The following is a 22,282-nucleotide window of genomic DNA, read 5'->3' as shown; positions in this document are numbered from 1 at the left end:
GGTCCCTTGGACAGATTCGGCAGCTAATCGGCCCGTGTATGGGCACTACCGACGGGTTTGCCCAACCGATATCTGGCCTGAAATTGGGCAGATCTCGATCGGCCAGGTTAGAAAATCCAGTCGGATCGGGGACCGCGTTGGCTCGCTGATGCGGTCCCCGATCCGACTGCCCCATGGCCGCAAATGTAATTCGATCATTTGACCCCAGGGCCAAACGATCGGATTACTTTTTTTTAAGCTACTTGCTACCCGATATCGCCCACCCCGTAGGTGGGGATATCGGGTGAAGATCCGCTCACTTGGCGACATCACCAAGCGAGCGAATCTTACACTGCATGGGGACCTTTAGACATTGCAAAGGGCAGAAGCAGGGGGTGAATGTAACACTGAAAGATCTGATAAATCTTCTTTAAATCCACTCACTACAATAGAGTTCCCCAGCTGAGCCCTTGCATTCCTATTGTACTGACTCATGTGTTTCTCCAGGAAAGGCTTTTCCCCTAACTGAGGTCTCCCCCTAGGGGCAGATAAGCAAACTGCAGGGCTCTTTCCATTTCTTGAAAATGAAAACTATGTCTGAGATTCCTGCTTTTGGCACCAGCTTTATAGACCCCCCCAATGTTAAACTCAACCAAAACCTACTCAAACCTGAGTATTCAGCCTAATACTCTGCAATCAATGGAGCCATAACAAGGTGGCAATTAACAATGCAACTTGTGGCTATAGCCATGTGATCGGGGAGGGGCATGTAGCTTTTAAAAATTCAGTTCTACTCAGCTCTACTCTTCCGTATCTTTCGTACTGTTTTACTTACGTATTATTTGCGCCAACATGCGTATTCAGCGCGAACGCCCATGCGTGAACAATCATTCCCCCCCCCCATGCAGCGCAAACCCGAATGCGCCAAAGTTAAAACTCCCATACGGAGCAGTGGGGAGAGGTCGCCATTGCTCCGTATGGGAGCAAAATTTGAAAATTTACGTGAGGCGGGGCGGCATGTTGCCCCTATGTTTATGCCGCCCTAGGCCAGGGGCTTAGTGGCCTCGCCACAAATCCGGGCCTGTGCATATTCGTGCCCAAGGTCCACTGAATCTCTCAGCTTAAACTGTGGTGAGTCAGGTTCAGCCAGAAAGCAGAGAGCTTTGGTGAACCTACTATTTACTGTATAGTGTCCAGGTTTCAGGGTATTTACTGTATAGCGCGCAGGTCTCAGAGTATTTACTGTATAGTGTACAGGTCTCAGGGTATTTACTGTATAGTGTCCAGGTTTCAGGGTACTTACTGTATAGCGCGCAGGTCTCAGGGTATTTACTGTATAGTGTCCAGGTTTCAGGGTACTTACTGTATAGTGTCCAGGTCTCAGGGTATTTACTGTATAGTGTCCAGGTCTCAGGGTATTTACTGTATAGTGTACAGGTCTCAGGGTATTTACTGTATAGTGTCCAGGTTTCAGGGTACTTACTGTATAGTGTCCAGGTTTCAGGGTACTTACTGTATAGCGCGCAGGTCTCAGGGTATTTACTGTATAGTGTCCAGGTCTCAGGGTATTTACTGTATAGTGTACAGGTCTCAGGGTATTTACTGTATAGTGTCCAGGTTTCAGGGTACTTACTGTATAGCGCGCAGGTCTCAGGGTATTTACTGTATAGTGTCCAGGTCTCAGGGTATTAACTATATAGTGTCCAGGTCTCAGGGTATTAACTGTATAGTGTCCAGGTCTCAGGGTATTAACTGTATAGTGTCCAGGTCTCAGGGTATTAACTGTATAGTGTCCAGGTCTCAGGGTATTAACTGTATAGTGTCCAGGTCTCAGGGTATTAACTGTATAGTGTCCAGGTCTCAGGGTATTAACTGTATAGTGTCCAGGTCTCAGGGTATTTACTGTATAGTGTCCAGGTCTCAGGGTATTTACTGTATAGCGCCCAGGTCTCAGGGTATTAACTGTATAGTGTCCAGGTCTCAGGGTATTTACTGTATAACACCCAGGTCTCAGGGTATTTACTGTATAACACCCAGGTCTCAGGGTATTTACTGTATAACACCCAGGTCTCAGGGTATTTACTGTATAACACCCAGGTCTCAGGGTATTTACTGTATAACACCCAGGTCTCAGGGTATTTACTGTATAACACCCAGGTCTCAGGGTATTTACTGTATAACACCCAGGTCTCGGGGTATTTACTGTATAACACCCAGGTCTCGGGGTATTTACTGTATAACACCCAGGTCTCGGGTTATTTACTGTATAACACCCAGGTCTCAGGGTATTTACTGTATAGCTGCTGAATGTATAGATTATTTACTCTCCTCGGGTTCCAGATTACTAACTGGGAGACATGTGGGTCCCATCAAAGTAAAGGCAGAGGGTTCTGTGTCTCGGGACGTTTAATGAATACAGACTCTTAGCATAGAGAATAGAATAGAGAGCGCGGTTATGATAGGACGAACCACTAGAGAGCAGTTCTGTCTCACTGTAGGGCAGCTCTCTCTCATCTGTCTCTAAAATCTCTCTAATACTGATACTCTGACATTAGGGAGGATTTCCTATCGCTCCTTATTGTATGCAGATATCACACAACTTCCATTCAGCTCAATATCCTTATTAAACATATCGGCATGTTCCTGTCAATCTTAATTTAATACAGACTTACAAAAACCCTAACTATCATATAAACACTGGCACAAAGCTCTTTTATTTTACACATACAGAATAACCCTTTTCTTTTAAAGGACAAATCAACCCGAAATATAATTTTTTTACCTAATAAAAGAAAACAAAAGTCTAAGCAATTATTTTTGGGTTGACATGTCCTTTAACCTAACCTTTGTAATGAGAGCCCCCCAATTGCCAGCACCCACTCTTTCTTTATTATCATAGCCCCCCAACAGTTAACTCTCACTGTTTATAATAATAGCCCCCAACGGCCAGGTCTTACCCATTCTTTATTATAATAGCCCCCAGCTCTCACCCTGTGCCATATACTTACACTGTCACAAAGGCAACAGCAATGTCTGTCTGTACAATTCCCCATTTTATATAATAAAACCAAATGGCACATACCAGATTCTAAAATAAATAACAATAAACTTGACTGTGCAGCAGGTAGAACATTTATTGAGCACCAAAAAGTCAGGAAAGCCTCTATATATATAATATTTGCCCCTTGAAAGCCCTTAAATATTTGACCCAGTTAGATGCTAAGTTGGGAAAGTCAGTAGAGCATTAAAGGAGAACTAAAGCCTAACTAAAGAAGTAGAACAGAAATGTTGTACATTATGTTTTGGGGTTCTATAACAGCCCAAGGCACCCACAGCCCTTTAGCAGGGAAGATCTGTGCTCCCAAAGATGCCCCAGTAGCCCCCCATGTTCTTTACCGCTAAGCTAAAGTTCTTTATAGCTGCCCAGAGCCCACTGAGCACGTGCAGTGTCACTGACTCTCCTAACAGCAATTCTGTACAGGCCCTGTTATATTTGCTCAGTGAAGATGATGATGTGTCACGCAGTTTGTCTGAATTATTCCAAGTGGAAAATATTGGTCTAGCGGATGCGGTTCGTGGATATTCCTGTGTAGATAAAACAAGAGAGATCTTTGTTAGAAAGATTTGTTCTATGAGATATTACCTAGAATGTGTTTCTGCAGAGTCTTACTTGTAGTAGTTGAAGAGGAGGAGCTGGATGACCCGGTAGATGAAGGAATACTGTATAGAAAGCAAAAGATATTCCGTTTACGTTAAAGTCGCACAGGAGCTTGCACTTTATTCCCTCTTCATCAGTCCTATTGGCTTTATTTAATGGTTAAATGATTCCCTTTTCTCTGTAATAATAAAACAGTACCTGTACTTGATCCCAACTAAGATATAATTACCCCTTATTGGGGGCAGAACAGCCCTATTGGGTTTATTTCATGGTTAAATGATTCCCTTTTCTCTGTAATAATAAAACAGTACCTGTACTTGATCCCAACTAAGATATAATTACCCCTTATTGGGGCAGAACAGCCCTATTGGGTTTATTTAATGGTTAAATGATTCCCTTTTCTCTGTAATAATAAAACAGTACCTGTACTTGATCCTAACTAAGATATAATTACCCCTTATTGGGGCAGAACAGCCCTATTGGGTTTATTTCATGGTTAAATGATTCCCTTTTCTCTGTAATAATAAAACAGTACCTGTACTTGATCCCAACTAAGATATAATTACCCCTTATTGGGGGCAGAACAGCCCTATTGGGTTTATTTCATGGTTAAATGATTCCCTTTTCTCTGTAATAATAAAACAGTACCTGTACTTGATCCCAACTAAGATATAATTACCCCTTATTGGGGGCAGAACAGCCCTATTGGGTTTATTTAATGTTTAAATGATTTTTTAGTAGAGTTAGGGTATGGAGATGCAAAGACCTGATATCTGTAAAGTCTCAGATCTCGAGCATGTTGGATAACAGGTCCCTTTATCATGATCATGGGACTGATTTACTAAATGATCTTTATGGGAAGACCAATTCCAATTGCCTTCCATGGACTCAACATCCCAAACATGTTGGTTTTTTGGCTGATCCAGGATACCAAAAAGATAAATATCAGATCAAACTTTGATGAATAGAGTGGTCAGACCTTACGTATCTACTAGACTTGTCCTTATTCTTCCCCCACCCATATTCTTACTTGATGTCCTGTGCATCGAGCAGCTCTCGATAGGTGGCAATCTCCTGCTCCAGTTGGCTCTTTATGTCCAACAGTAACTTGTATTCGCTGCTCTGTGTCTCCATTTGAGTCCAAATGTCCGATATGTTATTTTGCACACGTAAGATCAGCTCCTGGATGTGGGACAACTTCACGCAGTACTGTCCCTCTGTCTCTGCCAGCGACGCCTCCAGAGCCGCTTTCTGAGGACAAGAGATATCTCATAACAAAACGTGAGGCGCTCTGAATTGAAGATGACTTCTCCAGAAGCAATTATTATTCTCTTTCTGGGTCTCTAAGGTTTGGCAAAGAGAACACCAGTGGCTCGGGGGCAACATGTTCCTCACCAACCCCTTAGATGTTGTTCCCTGTGGCCTCAAAGTAGGTGAAATTTCTACATTTCTGGCTTGGAGACAAGTTTTGGAAGCCCAGAGACACAGTTTACAGTAAGTTTACCCCAAGGAGAAGTTCCTGCAGGCCAGCAGTCCCAATGGAGCTACCAATGAGCCAATCACAGCCCTTATTTGGCCCCCATGCTTTTTTACACCTGAGTGTGGCTCCCATGTAAAAAAGCTTTGTCAAGCATGGAATGGGGCAGCCAGGGTCGGACTGGGGGGTGCAGGACCCACCAGGGCTGGTGCCCCTGCCAGCCGCGTCCCCTCCAGAGCCCCTGTTGAGTGATCCTGCAGGGTCCCCCACCCAACGTCCTCCCCTGAACGCTCATAATTGAACACGTCAGGGGAGGAACAGTAAGCAGGGGGAGCGCTAGCAAGGGTCGGGGCCCACCGGGTTTTTTCCCAGTCCGACTCTGGGGGCAGCTTCCCATTGTGCCACCCACCATTCACACATGCCCACATATAAGCACAGCGATGAATTTGGCCCCCATTTTTTCATGCTTGTGTGGCTCCCCAACACTTTTTACATCTGAGTGTGGCTCACAAGTAGACCCTGGTATACACTAATGAACATCTGTTTTGGTCAACAGTTTGGTCTACAACCTGCAGCTTATCTATCTCACTAGATACCATTACATACCATGCTAAGCTGAGACTGGAGTTCTATCTCCAAACTTTGGAGCACGTTTCTGAGATCCGTGATCTCCGATTTGGACGTCTGGACCTCCCGAACGCTGGCAACAACTTGCTTCTGTAAATCCTTGGTCTGAAAAAGTATTTATCCAGTAAAAGATAATGGTAGAACCTTCAAGTGATAGTAGAGGATTTAACTGTTTTACATTAAACATTAGGGGTCATTTAGTTTAACAAAGGTCTCTGCTGTTGGTCTCTGAGCCCTGTTTTGGGGCAACCCTCATAGATACAATGCTGCCTGTGTTTATCAATGTAAAAGGGTGGGGGCACGTAGGCCCTATGGCAGGAAGCAAGAACAGGATAGACGGGCACCCCCTAAGCCAGAGTAAAGGGGAATTTCACCCAAACACTTGAGCTTTTTGAATAGTAAACATAATTCCAAGCAACTTTGCAATATACTTCAATTAAACAATATGCAGCCTTTTCATGATGTTTAATGTAATAATCTGGTTTGGAACAGTTCCCTAAGCCCCGCCCCTGTCCCCTAAGCCCCGCCCCATGTTCCCCATCTGATCTGGCTGACTACTTTGTGACTCAAATAAACTGTAACAGTAGCGCCTGTCCCTCAGCCTGCCTCCTCCCAATCCCACAATTCCCTGCTGCACACGTGATGTCAATAAGGAAAGGAACATCCCAGTGCAATGCATTGTGGGTTATGTAGTTCCTGCATGCTGTCTGTAAGCTGTGGGGAAGTTGTTACAATTTGTAACATCAGTGTTTTAGTCCCTCCTCCCCTGCCAGGATTACAAATGATGCAGAAAGAGAAGAACAGTTTTGCAGCTGGATTTCAGCATATAAAAATGGTATTTATTCCTACTGTTTGAAGGAACAGATTACAGGGATAGGGATATTAGGGGTTTCTGTGTTGTCTGGGGCTCTTTAACACATTTTGGTTCATAAGCTGAAGTTCCCCTTTATACATGAACTATACTTTTATTAATATTGATACAAAACACACATTCTCATATATACATAGCTACACAGCTTACCATGGCCTGGAACTGCTCTTCAACTTCCCGCCGATACCTTTCCGCCAGCTTCTCATATTCGGCCCTCATGTCGGCCATGCTTTTGCTGAGATCGACACTCGGAGCTACGTTCATCTCCACATTAACAGCTCCGGTCGCTTGACCCTGCATTGCCTTCACCTCCTGCACAATCATCAATGAGAGAATCAGAAAAGTCTCATATTGGTCTTTGTCCTACTGTTGTGCCAGCAATGACCTCTTCTAGGCAATCTGATAGGCTGAATATAAATACCTGGATAGAGTTCATACCTCGTCATGGTTCTTCTTGAGATAGGCCAGTTCTTCGGTGAGGCTCTCAACTTGGGCTTCCAGGTCAGACTTACACAGGGTCAGGTCATCCATGACTCTACGCAGACCACTGATATCAGCCTCCGCACTCTGGCGAAGGGCCCGTTCATTCTCATATCTGAATGAGGGGAGGAAATAAGATTGAAAAATTCCCCCAAACCCCACTCGCCCCGCCCATCTGTTCCACTTCCTGCTGCCTCCTTTCCCAGGCTGTGCAGGGGGGGCAGCAATGTTCACTGCACTGTAGGATAGGAACCAATCAGCAACTAGGCTGACCTGATAGGGAACTGAAACCTGTCTTTGCTTGTGTGACTGCAAGGCTGTGATTGGCTACTCCCCTCCTACTGTGCTTCTGGCAGGGACATGCCCCCACCCCTCATTTGAAACACAGACAGGGACCTGAGAGGATCTATAGGGAGCTCCAATAAAGGGGCCATTTTACAGATAGTATTAATTTTTAGTAGTGATAATCGAATCTGTCCCAACTAAGATATAATTACCCCTTATTGGGGGCAGAACAACCCTATTGGGTTTATTTAATGGTTAAATGATTCCCTTTTCTCTGTAATAATAAAACAGTACCTGTACTTGATCCCAACTAAGATATAATTACCCCTTATTGGGGCAGAACAGTCCTATTGGGTTTATTTCATGGTTAAATGATTCCCTTTTCTCTGTAATAATAAAACAGTACCTGTACTTGATCCCAACTAAGATATAATTACCCCTTATTGGGGCAGAACAGCCCTATTGGGTTTATTTCATGGTTAAATGATTCCCTTTTCTCTGTAATAATAAAACAGTACCTGTACTTGATCCCAACTAAGATATAATTACCCCTTATTGGGGGCAGAACAGCCCTATTGGGTTTATTTAATGGTTAAATGATTCCCTTTTCTCTGTAATAATAAAACAGTACCTGTACTTGATCCCAACTAAGATATAATTACCCCTTATTGGGGCAGAACAGCCCTATTGGGTTTATTTCATGGTTAAATGATTCCCTTTTCTCTGTAATAATAAAACAGTACCTGTACTTGATCCCAACTAAGATATAATTACCCCTTATTGGGGGCAGAACAGCCCTATTGGGTTTATTTCATGGTTAAATGATTCCCTTTTCTCTGTAATAATAAAACAGTACCTGTACTTGATCCCAACTAAGATATAATTAATCCTTATTGGATGCAAAATTATCCTATTGGGTTTAATTAATGTTTTATTGATTTTTTGTAGACTTAAGGTGTATGGAGATCCAAATTACGGGAAGACCCCTTATCAGGAATACTCTTGGTCCCGAGCATTCTGGATAACGGGTCCTATACCTGTAGTACATTCCACTTTTCCCAGTAGGCGCGTAAGGTAAATATTTGAGACATCTGAACCAGTAATCATGATCATAATCATCTAATTTAACTTTTTTTTCCCATTATCGCTGCCTGGTCCTGGAAGCCCAAGCTGGTCCTGAACCCCATCGCCACTTTGTACCAGGTCTCTTATTCTAGTGAGACTTACTTGAGTCTGTAGTCATCAATGGTTAGCCGGGTATTATCAACAGCGAGGATCGCTTTATGGTTGTTAGCATATGCAGCAATAATCTATAGGGTAGAATGAATATGAATTAGACTTTACGGCAGTTATATAAGGTCTCAGAGTTACATGTGAATATATCAGTTTCTAAAGCCATGGTCAGTCAGATACTATGAGAATCTAGATCTATCCATATGGAAAAATGTTTCCATAGAATTCCAAACACACAACTCTCCCACTAAGCCAGAACCATGAATCGCGGCATTCTTTGCACTGAATGGCACCGTCCCCTGGAGGCAGTTTAGAAATCTCCTGGCACAGTTCTTGCTCTGAGGAAAGCTTTTCCCATGAAAGTGCCGTCACACTCCTTTGTTTTTGTCTGCTTCTCCATTGTGTAGTTCTGTTTACAAATGCCAAAAGCCTTAAATGTGTATATAAGGGTGGTTCAACCATGGGATGAGGTAAGAACTTTGCCTGAGGGGCCAAACGGCCAAACCCAGTGGAAGTTCCAGCTCCCACGAGGAGAATATAAGAGTTTTTGTTACCTGTTTCATATATTTCAGTTGAAAGAGTAGTTTATGATACAAGTATAGGATCTGTTATCTAGAATGCTTGGGACCTGGGGCTTTCTGGATCAGGGATTTTTCTGTTATTTGGGCTACTAAAAAACATAGGATTGTTTTGCCATGAATATGAATTCATGGAGCTTCAGATTAAAATTGACTCTATTGACTATAGGAGATTGACTTTATAGGCTATAGGAGATTGGCTGTATGGACTATAGGGGATTGACTCTATGGACTATAGGAGATTGACTCTATTGACTATAGGAGATTGACTCTATGAGCTATAGGAGATTGACTTTATGGGCTATAGGAGATTGACTCTATGGGCTATAGGAGATTGACTTCATGGGCTATAGGAGATTGACTCTATGGACTATAGGAGATTGACTCTATGGACTATAGGAGATTGACTCTATGGACTATAGGAGATTGACTCTATGGACTATAGGAGATTGACTCTATGGGCTATAGGAGATTGACTCTATGAACTATAGGAGATTGACTCTATGGACTATAGGAGATTGACTCTATGGGCTATAGGAGACAGACTGTATGGGCTATTAGATACTGACTCTATTGGCTATAGGAGACAGACTGTAAGGGCTATAGGAGACGGACTCTATGGGCTATAGGAGACTGACTCTATGGACTATAGGAGATTGACTCTATGGGCTATAGGAGATTGACTCTATGGGCTATAGGAGACAGACTGTATGGGCTATTAGAGACTGACTCTATGGGCTATAGGAGACAGACTGTATGGGCTATTAGAGACTGACTCTATGGGCTATAGGAGACAGACTGTAAGGGCTATAGGAGACTGACTCTATGGGCTATAGGAGATTGACTCTATGGACTATAGGAGATTGACTCTATGGGCTATAGGAGACAGACTGTAAGGGCTATAGGAGACTGACTCTATGGGCTATAGGAGATTGACTCTATGGACTATAGGAGATTGACTCTATGGGCTATAGGAGATTGACTCTATGGACTATAGGAGATTGACTCTATGGACTATAGGAGATTGACTCTATGGGCTATAGGAGATTGACTCTATGAACTATAGGAGATTGACTCTATGGACTATAGGAGATTGACTCTATGGGCTATAGGAGACAGACTGTATGGGCTATTAGATACTGACTCTATTGGCTATAGGAGACAGACTGTAAGGGCTATAGGAGACGGACTCTATGGGCTATAGGAGACTGACTCTATGGGCTATAGGAGATTGACTCTATGGACTATAGGAGATTGACTTTATGGGCTATAGGAGATTGACTCTATGGGCTATAGGAGATTGACTTCATGGGCTATAGGAGATTGACTCTATGGACTATAGGAGATTGACTTTATGGGCTATAGGAGATTGACTCTATGGGCTATAGGAGATTGACTTCATGGGCTATAGGAGATTGACTCTATGGACTATAGGAGATTGACTCTATGGACTATAGGAGATTGACTCTATGGACTATAGGAGATTGACTCTATGGACTATAGGAGATTGACTCTATGGGCTATAGGAGATTGACTCTATGAACTATAGGAGATTGACTCTATGGACTATAGGAGATTGACTCTATGGGCTATAGGAGACAGACTGTATGGGCTATTAGATACTGACTCTATTGGCTATAGGAGACAGACTGTAAGGGCTATAGGAGACGGACTCTATGGGCTATAGGAGACTGACTCTATGGGCTATAGGAGACTGACTCTATGGACTATAGGAGATTGACTCTATGGGCTATAGGAGATTGACTCTATGGGCTATAGGAGACAGACTGTATGGGCTATTAGAGACTGACTCTATGGGCTATAGGAGACAGACTGTAAGGGCTATAGGAGACTGACTCTATGGGCTATAGGAGATTGACTCTATGGACTATAGGAGATTGACTCTATGGGCTATAGGAGACAGACTGTAAGGGCTATAGGAGACTGACTCTATGGGCTATAGGAGATTGACTCTATGGACTATAGGAGATTGACTCTATTGACTATAGGAGATTGACTCTATGGGCTATAGGAGATTGACTCTATTGACATACTTTTGCAACTTTGCAATTGGTCTTCATTTTTTATATTTTTCAAACTAGTTGCCTCCCACATCTACATTTTTCCAGGTTTCAACTGACCCCGACAGCCAAAAACTATTGCTCTGTGCGCTTACTAATGTATTAATATTGTTACTTTTATTTACTTTTCTTACTATTCAGCCCCTCTTCTATTTATATCCCAGTCTTTCATTTAACCCACTGCCTGGTTGCTAAGGTAAACAAGACCCTAGCAACCAGATAGCTGTTGAAATACCAAACTGGAGAGAGCCGCTGAACAAAAAGTACAATATAATAGGAGTCAGGTGACTTCCAGATCTCCCAATCAGCTGGCTTGTAACACTGGGAGCCGGAGCCAGGAGTTCAGAGAATATAAACAGACACAGCTGTCAGTACCAATTACATTTACAAATAAGTTTACAACCACTGAGCAATTATAATTAATCTATATGGGAAACTTGCTTAGAATTACATTTACTATATGAAAAAATGGCTTTTTGGGTGGAGGACCACCTTAAAGGGGCTGTTTGAGTTAACTTTTAGTATGTTGTAGAGAGTAACATTCCAAGACAATTTGCAATTGGTCTTCATTTTTTTATTATTTGTGGTTTTTTTTTAATGATCTAATTTTATCTGTTGCTAGGGGTTCAAGTTACCTTAGTAACCAGGGAGTGGTTTGAATGAGAGACTGGTATATGAATAGGAGAGGGTCTGAATAGAAAAATAAGGAATAAAAAGTAACAATAACAATAAAACTGGAGCCTCACAGAGCAATAGGCTTTTGGCTGCCGGGGGCACTTGAGTCAGACGAATAAGGCAAATAATTAAAAAATTATTAAAAAAATAGATAATGAAGACCAATTGAAAAGTTGCTGACCATTCTATGGAGACTGAAGAATATTAGCAAATGCTCAGCCGGAAAAACCTACCGATTGTTTTTAACTCGTGGAAGTATTAATAGATGTTTCTGGCAGAATGCATTAGGGTTTAGCCTACAAGATGGGGTCTTTTTGTTGCCTATAGGACAGGAATAGTTCCACCTAGCACCCACCTTATTCTGAAGGTCATCAATAGTCTTGAAGTATTCCCCGTAGTCAGGAGCTTTAGAGCTAGCGGGACGATGGTTGTTGTACCAGTCCTTGATCTTTTTTTCCAGCTCGGCATTGGCCTCCTCTAGGGCATGCACTTTGTCAAGGTAATTGGCCAGGCGGTCATTTAGGTTCTGCATGGTCATCTTCTCATTAACGGAAAGTAGACCTTGCCTATCTCCAAAGCCACTACCTTGGCCCATACCAAAACCAGCTCCTCCGCCAAACCCAGCCCCCCAACCTGCCGACCCACCAAAGCCAAGTCCCACACATGCATTATTATAAGCTCCCTCACCATAACCAGCTCCAAAATTCCCATCTTGGCAAATACCCCCATAGGTACCACCAGCTCCACTAGCAGCATAGTTAGAAAAGGACACTGACTGTCGGCTACTTCTTCCTCTCCCACCACCCACAGGTCCAAGCTTGTAGGAAGATAAAGATGAGCTTTGGTAGGTGGCCATGTCTAAAGCAGTCGAATGTTAATGGTAGGGCCTTGGACTATCTGTGCAAAGAACTACCTTGCACCCCAATAGGCTCGTTATATATCTTTTGCTAATGGGTGTCAACGTTCCCATTATTATTATTCAGTATCTCGCTGCCAGAAACCCGATGCCAATAATCAAAGGAACGTTTTGTTTTTATGATTTCAATTGTTGGATACTGTTGGCACGCCTCTCTCACAGTGGGCTTATATGTAATTGCCTATCTGTTTAAACCTGTCATTTAGATTGGCAGCTTGCCTACCTGTATTGGTTGATATGGATTGGCCTCTTTGAACTTGAAGGTGCCGTCCACCCACATATCAAATTCCTCCGAGCACAAAATAACACTCAGTAGAAAACTCAGCAGATACCAAAGTGTTAACAATGTTAGTAATAATAGTAATAATAATAATGTTAGTAATGATAGTATTGTTAGTAATACACCAGAGAAGGGAGTGGGTGCACATTAGAACTGCTTTCAGCTAACCTATTGTTTCTCCTGCTCCCATGTAACTGGAGGAGTCCCAAGCCGGACTTGGATTTCTTACTATTGAGTGCTATTCTGATACCTACTGGGAGCTGCTATCTTGCTCCCTTCCCATTGTTCTGCTGATCGGCTGCTGGGGGGTGAGGGGGGAGATATCACTCTAACTTGCAGCGCAGCAGTAAAGTGTGCCTGAGTCTGAGCTTTCAGCCAGCGCTACACATTAAAACTGCTTTCAGCTAACCTATTGTTTCTCCTACTCCCATGTAACTGGAGGAGTCCCAAGCCGGACTTGGATTTCTTACTATTGAGTGCTATTCTGATACCTACTGGGAGCTGCTATCTTGCTCCCTTCCCATTGTTCTGCTGATCGGCTGCTGGGAGGGGGGGGGGATATCACTCCAACTTGCAGCACAGCAGTAAAGTGTGCCTGAGTCTGAGCTGAACCAGGGAGTGGTTTAAATGAGTGACTGGAATATGAACAGGAGAGGGACTGAATAGAAAGATAAGTAATAAAAAGTAACAACAACAATAAAACTGGAGCCTCACAGAGCAATATGTTTTTGGCTGCCGGGGTCAGTGACCCCCATTTGAAAGTTACTACCCTTCTCTCAAAAAAGTCCATATGCCAACATGATGCCCCGGCATCACCTTCTCCCTACTACCCTTCTCTCAACAAAGTCCATATGCCAACATGATGCCCCAGCAACACCTTCTCCCTACTACCCTTCTCTCAACAAAGTCCATATGCCAACATGATACCCCAGCAACACCTTCTCCCTACTACCCTTCTCTCAACAAAGCCCATATGCCAACATGATGCCCCAGCAACACCTTCTCCCTACTACCCTTCTCTCAACAAAGTCCATATGCCAACATGATGCCCCAGCACCACCTTCTCCCTACTACCCTTCTCTCAACAAAGCCCATATGCCAACATGATGCCCCAGCAACACCTTCTCCCTACTACCCTTCTCTCAACAAAGTCCATATGCCAACATGATGCCCCAGCATCACCTTCTCCCTACTACCCTTCTCTCAACAAAGTCCATATGCCAACATGATACCCCAGCAACACCTTCTCCCTACTACCCTTCTCTCAACAAAGTCCATATGCCAACATGATGCCCCAGCAACACCTTCTCCCTACTACCCTTCTCTCAACAAAGTCCATATGCCAACATGATGCCCCAGCAACACCTTCTCCCTACTACCCTTCTCTCAACAAAGTCCATATGCCAACATGATACCCCAGCAACACCTTCTCCCTACTACCCTTCTCTCAACAAAGTCCATATGCCAACATGATGCCCCAGCATCACCTTCTCACTACTACCCTTCTCTCAACAAAGTCCATATGCCAACATGATACCCCAGCAACACCTTCTCCCTACTACCCTTCTCTCAACAAAGTCCATATGCCAACATGATGCCCCAGCACCACCTTCTCCCTACTACCCTTCTCTCAACAAAGTCCATATGCCAACATGATGCCCCGGCACCACCTTCTCCCTACTACCCTTCTCTCAACAAAGTCCATATGCCAACATGATGCCCCGGCACCGCCTTCTCCCTACTACCCTTCTCTCAACAAAGTCCATATGCCAACATGATGCCCCGGCACCGCCTTCTCCCTACTACCCTTCTCTCAACAAAGTCCATATGCCAACATGATGCCCCGGCACCACCTTCTCCCTACTACCCTTCTCTCAACAAAGTCCATATGCCAACATGATGCCCCGGCACCGCCTTCTCCCTACTACCCTTCTCTCAACAAAGTCCATATGCCAACATGATGCCCCAGCAACACCTTCTCCCTACGCCCAATGAAACTGTCATGCATTTTTGAGAAATATGCTTTTTGTGCCCATATAATGAACAAGCAGCTTGCTCACAGAATGGTACTAGTCTCTCTATAGCTCAATAGATGAAACAAATGATACCTATTAATGAGTTGCCAAGTTTGTAGCTAAATGCGCCTTTGAAGTTACAATGTATTGAAGCCTAACCATCATGACTTTCTGTACCCCCCCCAGGTGTCTCATCTGTATTTCCCTAGCAGAATATTGAGAACAATGGGTTGCTAATGGATGGTTTGCAGGGCTGTTTTAATAAATGGGCAAAAGAGACAATAGCCCAGGGCCCACTATCAGACTTTCATCTGCTGTTTTATACTATCCCGGTATGTTCTGTATTCTTCGTAATTAAAGGGGAACTCCACCCAAACACAACTTAAGCAACTATTTTGAAGGAACAGATTACAGGGATAGGGATATTAGGGGTTTCTGTGCTGTGTGGGGCTCTTTAACACATTTTGGTTCAGAAGCCGAAGTTCCCCTTTAATACCAGATTGAATAATAATACGGCAAACACAAGATTGCATGAAGATGATAGCATAGCTTTATTGAAGATGCACCATAAATGCTCACTGACACATGAGGGGACATAGCTGTGTATGTGAATAGGCTCCTATTGCGGAGGATGCGCATAAACTGTTTAACACGAGAAAACAAGATTTTGCCCAAAACAGAATAGAAAGAATGGGCGGGTCATTCTGTTCATTGTTTGTACCCAGAGTGGTGATATTGGTCACGGGAGGAGACCACTTTCCCATCGCCGTCCTCAACGCGCGTCCTGACATAGTAAGACGAACCCCCTGGAAGAATATATCGAAGGAAGGTTTAAACGTTAATTACCTGCAATAAGTCTGGTTACAATTTCAGCCAATGAGACTGGAAGACAATGGGGGTCATTTACAACATTGGCGCAGCGCAGAATTATTCGCACAGGGAACATAATTGCCCGTGTTTATATTGATAAAGCTGGACTGGGGCATTTAATGTGAAAATGTAACTGTGACTTTTTTATTCACAATGAGAACGTTTCTTAAAAATGGCGTATTTGCAAACTCTGTTGGCTGAACTTGCCCTTTATTCAGTGGCAGGACTACTGAGTCGCATTTATTTACTAGTTCCCTTACCTTGTTTATCTGACTGGGAACCAGAGGAGAAAGACGAGTCATAGGAACCTTTAGGGAATCTGCAACAATAATACAAAGAAAGTCACTTGTATGACAAAACCAAGGAAACCCACAAACTTGCTAAATCCCCCACAATTCCCTGCTGCACACGTGATGTCAATAAGGAAAGGAACATCCCAGTGCAATGCATTGTGGGTTATGTAGTTCCTGCATGCTGTCTGTAAGCTGTGGGGAAGTTGTTACAATCTGTAACATCAGTGTTTTAGTCCCTCCTCCCCTGCCAGGATTTCAAATGATGCAGAAAGAGAAGAACTGTTTTGCAGCTGGATTTCAGCATATAAAAATGGTATTTATTCCTACTGTTTGAAGGATTAGCCCGACATTATCTACACTGGTAATAAATGATTCCCATACTGTGTTCCTTGCCCATCCAGAAGGTTCCGGTAAGTGTTAATCTCCTGCTCTAGGCGAGTCTTAATGTCCAGGAGAATCTTGTATTCGTGGCTCTGGTTCTCCATCTCGCAGCGGATATTAGCCAGCTCTGCCTCCACATTCTGGATTAAGGCCTGGAGCTGAGAGAGTTGGAGACAGTAGCGCCCTTCTGTTTCGGCCAGAGATGCTTCCAAGGCAGCTTTCTGAAATGACAACATGAACAAAGCATTGGGTATTGATTGATCGGCCATACCGCCATCTTTTTGTTTGTTTAGAGACATGTTGAGTCAGCTGGGAACATTTGTAAGCAAGAGCTTATACAGGGAAATAGTGGGAAGAAAAGGAACACAAAGAAATATTCTAGACCAAGGTTCCATACCGTACTGAGCTGAGCCTGTAGGTCAATTTCAAGGTTCTGGAGAGTGCGTCGTAATTCAGTAACCTGAGTGTTAGTTGTCTGGATCTCCTGAGTGCTGCCGGACACATTCTTACGCAGCTCTGCAGTCTGAAAAATGTAGAAAAATTAGTTATAGTTCAGTGCCGTAATGAGTATAAGTGAATTCATTATCCCAGCCACAAGGTGGCCATACACATTAAATCTGCGCTTTTGGAAAGGTCACCAAACAAGCAGAAGCTTCTCTAGATGTGTCCACCTAAGGTGGGAAATATCGGGTTAATTCAATCGTTGGCCCTAGTCCTCAATCCAATGGGAAAATCAAACCTACCCAATTAACGTCTGGCCAATTTTCAGCCAAATATAGTCGGGTAGGGCCGTTGGGGGTCCCCATACACAGGCAGATAAGCTGCCGAATTGGTCTGAAGGACTCAAATTGGCCGGGTAAAGGTGGCCATACACCTTAAGATTCGCTCACTTGGCAATGTCGCCAAGTGAGTGGATCTTCTCCCGATATCCCCCACCTAAGGATGGGCGATATCAGGGGAATTTAGGCCAATTCAATTGTTTGGCCCCGGGGCCAAACGATTGAATTATAATGACGGGTATAGGAAAAGTCGGTCCAAGGACCACATCAACGAGCCAATGCGGTCCCCAATCTGACTAGATTTTCTAACCTGCCCGTCGGTAGTGCCCATACACGGGCCGATTAGCTGCCGAATCGGTCTAAGGGACCCATATCGGCAGCTAGAATCGGCCCGTGTATGGGGACCTTAAATTCGCCCATGTACGGCCTCCTCTAGTCTTTTCTCTTGTTCTGCTTAGAGTGGACCCATACATATAAAAATTATTGTTCTTCAGCATTTTCCATTTAGTGGGCCAATAATGATACCAAACGATTATGAGACATTTTAAAAAGCTGGGGGGGGAGGGGCAATAATATCACTTCCGTAGTGGTCAGGCCACGATTTTGTTATTTCAGAACAAGTTTTCTGACCATCAATACCTTATTACACATTATAATAAAATCATCACAGTGAGGTTAGACTGTACCACAATAAACTGGCCAAGAAAGGAACTAGGTTAGTCCTGGAACCCGGTTTCAGTGTATGGAGCTAGAAACCAAGGTACAGTAATGCCACCTTCCCTGCATCTACTATAGCTTTCCCTATAGACATCAAAAGACTATGGGGCGTGTTTACTAAGATTGGAGATAAATGTCTCTGGTGATGTTGCCCATAGCAACCAATCAGCAATAAGATTTGAACAGTCAAGTTAGAAATCAAAGCAAAGACCTAATTGGTTGCTCCATTATTAGTAAACACACCCCTAAATCTTCTATTCTATTCAATAGACAGTGGAAAACGTAACTTCTTTCACAGCCTGGCCAATAGCTTGATGCCATATTATATTTCCATACTCACCTTCTCTTGATACCAAAATTCAATATCCTTCTGGTTTTTCTGCATGATTTGCTCATAGTCGTGTCTGAGGTCTCCCAAAACCTTCTGCAAGTCAATTCCTGGGGCCGCTTTCATATCTACCGTGACGTCACCCACAAGCTGCACTTTAAGTGCCTTCATCTCCTGTAATTAGCAAAATAAGTAACATCCTGTAATTAGTAATCACTAATCCCTGTCGTTTCAATGATGATCTTAGCTTCTTAACATGTAGCACCATCTATGGGCAGACAAAGTAGAACATCTCCATGTATTTGGATGATTGTGGATGAGATGAATGATAGAGATGATACATTTTCTCTTTAACTGGAAAACTATGGTCCCCCATAACTTTCAATGTTTACCTTTATGAGCTAAGGGGACCCAACCCAAGTTTGCTGGACCCAGAGTTGCTTGGAAACCTCTGATTAAGAGTAAAGGACCCTTTGATAGAACGTTTACCTCCTCGTGGTTTTTCTTCAGACCTGCTAATTCTTCTTTCAAGTTCTCCAGCTGGGATTCCAAATCACTTCGGTTAAGAGTTAGATCATCCAAAAGCCTCTTCAGGCCATTAATGTCAGATTCAACTGTCTGCCGCAGTATCAACTCATTCTCATACCTTCGAGTAAAGAATAACAACAACCGTAATTCCCATCTAATATCCATGGAATAGACCAAGGGCTGATGGAGTAGTAACTGCTGCAAAGAGTTATGGTCCCCATACACGGGCCGATAGTAGCTGCCGATATGGGTCCCTTGGACAGATTCGGCAGCTTATCGGCCCGTGTATGGGCACTAATGACGGGCCTGCCTGACCGATATCTGGCCTGAAATCGGGCAGATATTGATTGGGCAGGTTAGAAAATCTAGTCAGATCGGGGACCGTATTGGCTCATTGATGCGGTCCCTGGACCAATACCCACCATTATAATTCGATCGTTTGGCCCCAGGGCCAAACGACCGAATTACCCTGGATTCTTCCGATATCGCCCACCCGTAGGTGGGGGATAACGGGAGAAGATCCGCTCGCTTGGCGACATTGCCAAACGAGTGGATCTTATGGTGTATGGGGACCTTTACAACAGATATTGGCTTGGTTATGACTACTCACTTCATTCTGAAGTCATCTGCTGCTAGTTTGGCATTATCGATCTGCAGGACGATGCGCCCATTATCAATAGTGGCTCCCAAGATCTACGAGTGAAACACAATTAGTACTGGTAATTATCAGTATTAACTCACTACCTTCATACCTTCCATTCTTAAGGTTGCCACGAATGGGCAACAAATCTAATCACACATAAAAATCATTTTAATGCTTTACTAATAAATGGCGGTTTGTTCTGATTTCTTTGCCATCTCTGTGGCCATAACTTTGAAGTAGGGAGAGCTGAAACAAACCAAAAATCTGTAACCAATGAAAACATTAAACCATTTGTATGGTTAGTGCATATAGCCAATCAGAACACTGACATTATTCAGGAGGTCTCAGCATAAGAAGTGTTATTTTTCATGTACAGGTATGGGACCCATTATCCAGAATGCTCGGGACCTGGGGTTTTTCCGGATAAGGGATCTTTCTGTAATTTGGATCTCCTACCTTAAGTCTACTAAAACATTATTTAAACATTAAATAACCCCAATAGGCTTATTTTGCTTTCAATAAGGGGTAATTATATCTTAGTTGGGATCAAGTACAGGTACTGTTTTATTATTACAGAGAAAAGGGAATCATTTAACCATTAAATAAACCCAATAGGGCTGTTCTGCCCCCAATAAGGGGTAATTATATCTTAGTTGGGATCAAGTACAGGTACTGTTTTATTATTACAGAGAAAAGGGAATCATTTAACCATGAAATAAACCCAATAGGGCTGTTCTGCCCCAATAAGGGGTAATTATATCTTAGTTGGGATCAAGTACAGGTACTGTTTTATTATTACAGAGAAAAGGGAATCATTTAACCATGAAATAAACCCAATAGGGCTGTTCTGCCCCAATAAGGGGTAATTATATCTTAGTTGGGATCAAGTACAGGTACTGTTTTATTATTAAAGAGAAAAGGGAATCATTTAACCATGAAATAAACCCAATAGGGCTGTTCTGCCCCCAATAAGGGGTAATTATATCTTAGTTGGGATCAAGTACAGGTACTGTTTTATTATTACAGAGAAAAGGGAATCATTTAACCATGAAATAAACCCAATAGGACTGTTCTGCCCCCAATAAGGGGTAATTATATCTTAGTTGGGATCAAGTACAGGAACTGTTTTATTATTACAGAGAAAAGGGAATCATTTAACCATTAAATAAACCCAATAGGGCTGTTCTGCCCCCAATAAGGGGTAATTATATCTTAGTTGGGATCAAGTACAGGTACTGTTTTATTATTACAGAGAAAAGGGAATCATTTAACCATGAAATAAACCCAATAGGGCTGTTCTGCCCCAATAAGGGGTAATTATATCTTAGTTGGGATCAAGTACAGGTACTGTTTTATTACTACAGAGAAAAAGAAAATCATTTTTAAAAATTACAATTATTTGCTTATAATGGAGTCAATGGGAGATGACCTTTACGTAATCCGGATAACGTTTCCGGATAACAGATCCCATACCTGTATTATTGGGGGGTTTACTTAGCATGTCGTTTTAGTGAAATATTTCCTTACCTTTTTTTGAAGGTCTTCAATTGTTCTGTAGAAGGGACCGTAGTCCTTCTCTTGGACTGGGCTCGGACCGTGGGTGTCGTACCAGTTTCGGATCTTCTTCTCCAGATCAGTATTGGCCTCTTCTAATGATTTCACCTTGTTCAAATAGGTGGCTAGGCGATCATTCAGATTCTGCATTGTTATTTTTTCGTTAAGGGAGAGCAGTCCTGGTTCTTCTCCAAAGCCACTTCGGTGGCCACCTCCAGCTGCCATGTAGCCGGCACCAAACCCATATCCACCCCCATATCCAGCTCCTCCACCAAAGCCAGATTCACCACCATGCCCAAATCCCACACCAGAATCAAAGCATACCCCTCCAGCAGAAGCACCAGAAAAGCCTACACCTCTGCTTCCACCATGTCCACCATGTCCACCATACCCACTCCTTAAGCTCCCAGCATAGTTAACCACATGTGCTCCACCACCGTAAACACCACCGGCCCTACCACGACTATTTCCACTGGCAGACACACCAGAAGACTCAAAAACCGAACACCCTTTGCCCGTGGCCGACCCCAGTCTAAGGCTCATGGTGAAAGCTGGAAACAGAAGAGACTCAAATCTCCCGAGAAAGAAACGAATGAAAATACAGGGCCGCAGAACTATCAGTTTATGGCTCCTTTTATATCTAAAATTCATTGGGTGGCACCATTTAATTTATGTTCAATTATCTCTGCCAACTTTCTGTTAGCAGGTTTGTTCTTTTTACGAGATGATGGACACTCGTTATGAGCAATACACCTGGGTGTTGTCCATATGTCTAGATGATCTATAATCTAAGAAACAATTACTTTAGCATGCATCATCCAGTAATTACCCGGTATAAGCCCATGTTTAGCAGATTTGCTGATGTCCACATATCCAACACAATAGAACTTTGCTTAATATACATTTATAAATACATTTTTATTGTATTTATATATGTTTATTTTTCGGAATACTGTTAATGGGAAATTCTGTAATGGGCAAGGGGAATAATGTGGCCCCTTAGCAGTTGTGGGGGTTCGTTAAGACACTGATAA

The 22,282-nt window shown here is 43.1% G+C and overlaps 2 protein-coding genes across 2 annotated transcripts; both read right to left on the bottom strand.

The window, feature by feature from the left end:
• Positions 1-3,093: 3,093 nt before the first annotated feature.
• krt9.2 (keratin 9, gene 2) lies at positions 3,094-12,845 on the bottom strand. Its single transcript, XM_012952702.3, has 8 exons — positions 12,300-12,845; positions 8,605-8,687; positions 7,051-7,207; positions 6,763-6,924; positions 5,721-5,846; positions 4,668-4,888; positions 3,650-3,699; positions 3,094-3,564 (listed from the first exon to the last, which is right to left on the bottom strand). The coding sequence occupies exons 1-8, from the start codon at positions 12,798-12,800 to the stop codon at positions 3,539-3,541; spliced, it is 1,326 nt and encodes a 441-aa protein (XP_012808156.2). The 5' UTR covers positions 12,801-12,845; the 3' UTR covers positions 3,094-3,538.
• A 2,837-nt stretch (positions 12,846-15,682) lies between these two features.
• On the bottom strand, positions 15,683-21,873 carry krt9.1 (keratin 9, gene 1). Its single transcript, XM_002939030.4, has 8 exons — positions 21,222-21,873; positions 19,662-19,744; positions 19,013-19,169; positions 18,536-18,697; positions 17,097-17,222; positions 16,700-16,920; positions 16,286-16,344; positions 15,683-15,961 (listed from the first exon to the last, which is right to left on the bottom strand). Exons 1-8 carry the CDS (start codon positions 21,789-21,791, stop codon positions 15,864-15,866), a joined length of 1,476 nt encoding a protein of 491 aa, XP_002939076.3. The 5' UTR covers positions 21,792-21,873; the 3' UTR covers positions 15,683-15,863.
• Positions 21,874-22,282: the final 409 nt, after the last annotated feature.

This window comes from Xenopus tropicalis, chromosome 10 (genome assembly GCF_000004195.4).
Source record: "Xenopus tropicalis strain Nigerian chromosome 10, UCB_Xtro_10.0, whole genome shotgun sequence".
Taxonomy (NCBI): domain Eukaryota; kingdom Metazoa; phylum Chordata; class Amphibia; order Anura; family Pipidae; genus Xenopus; species Xenopus tropicalis.
The sequence above is the reverse complement of the archived record's forward strand: the minus strand, read 5'-3'. Positions and strand labels throughout refer to the sequence as shown.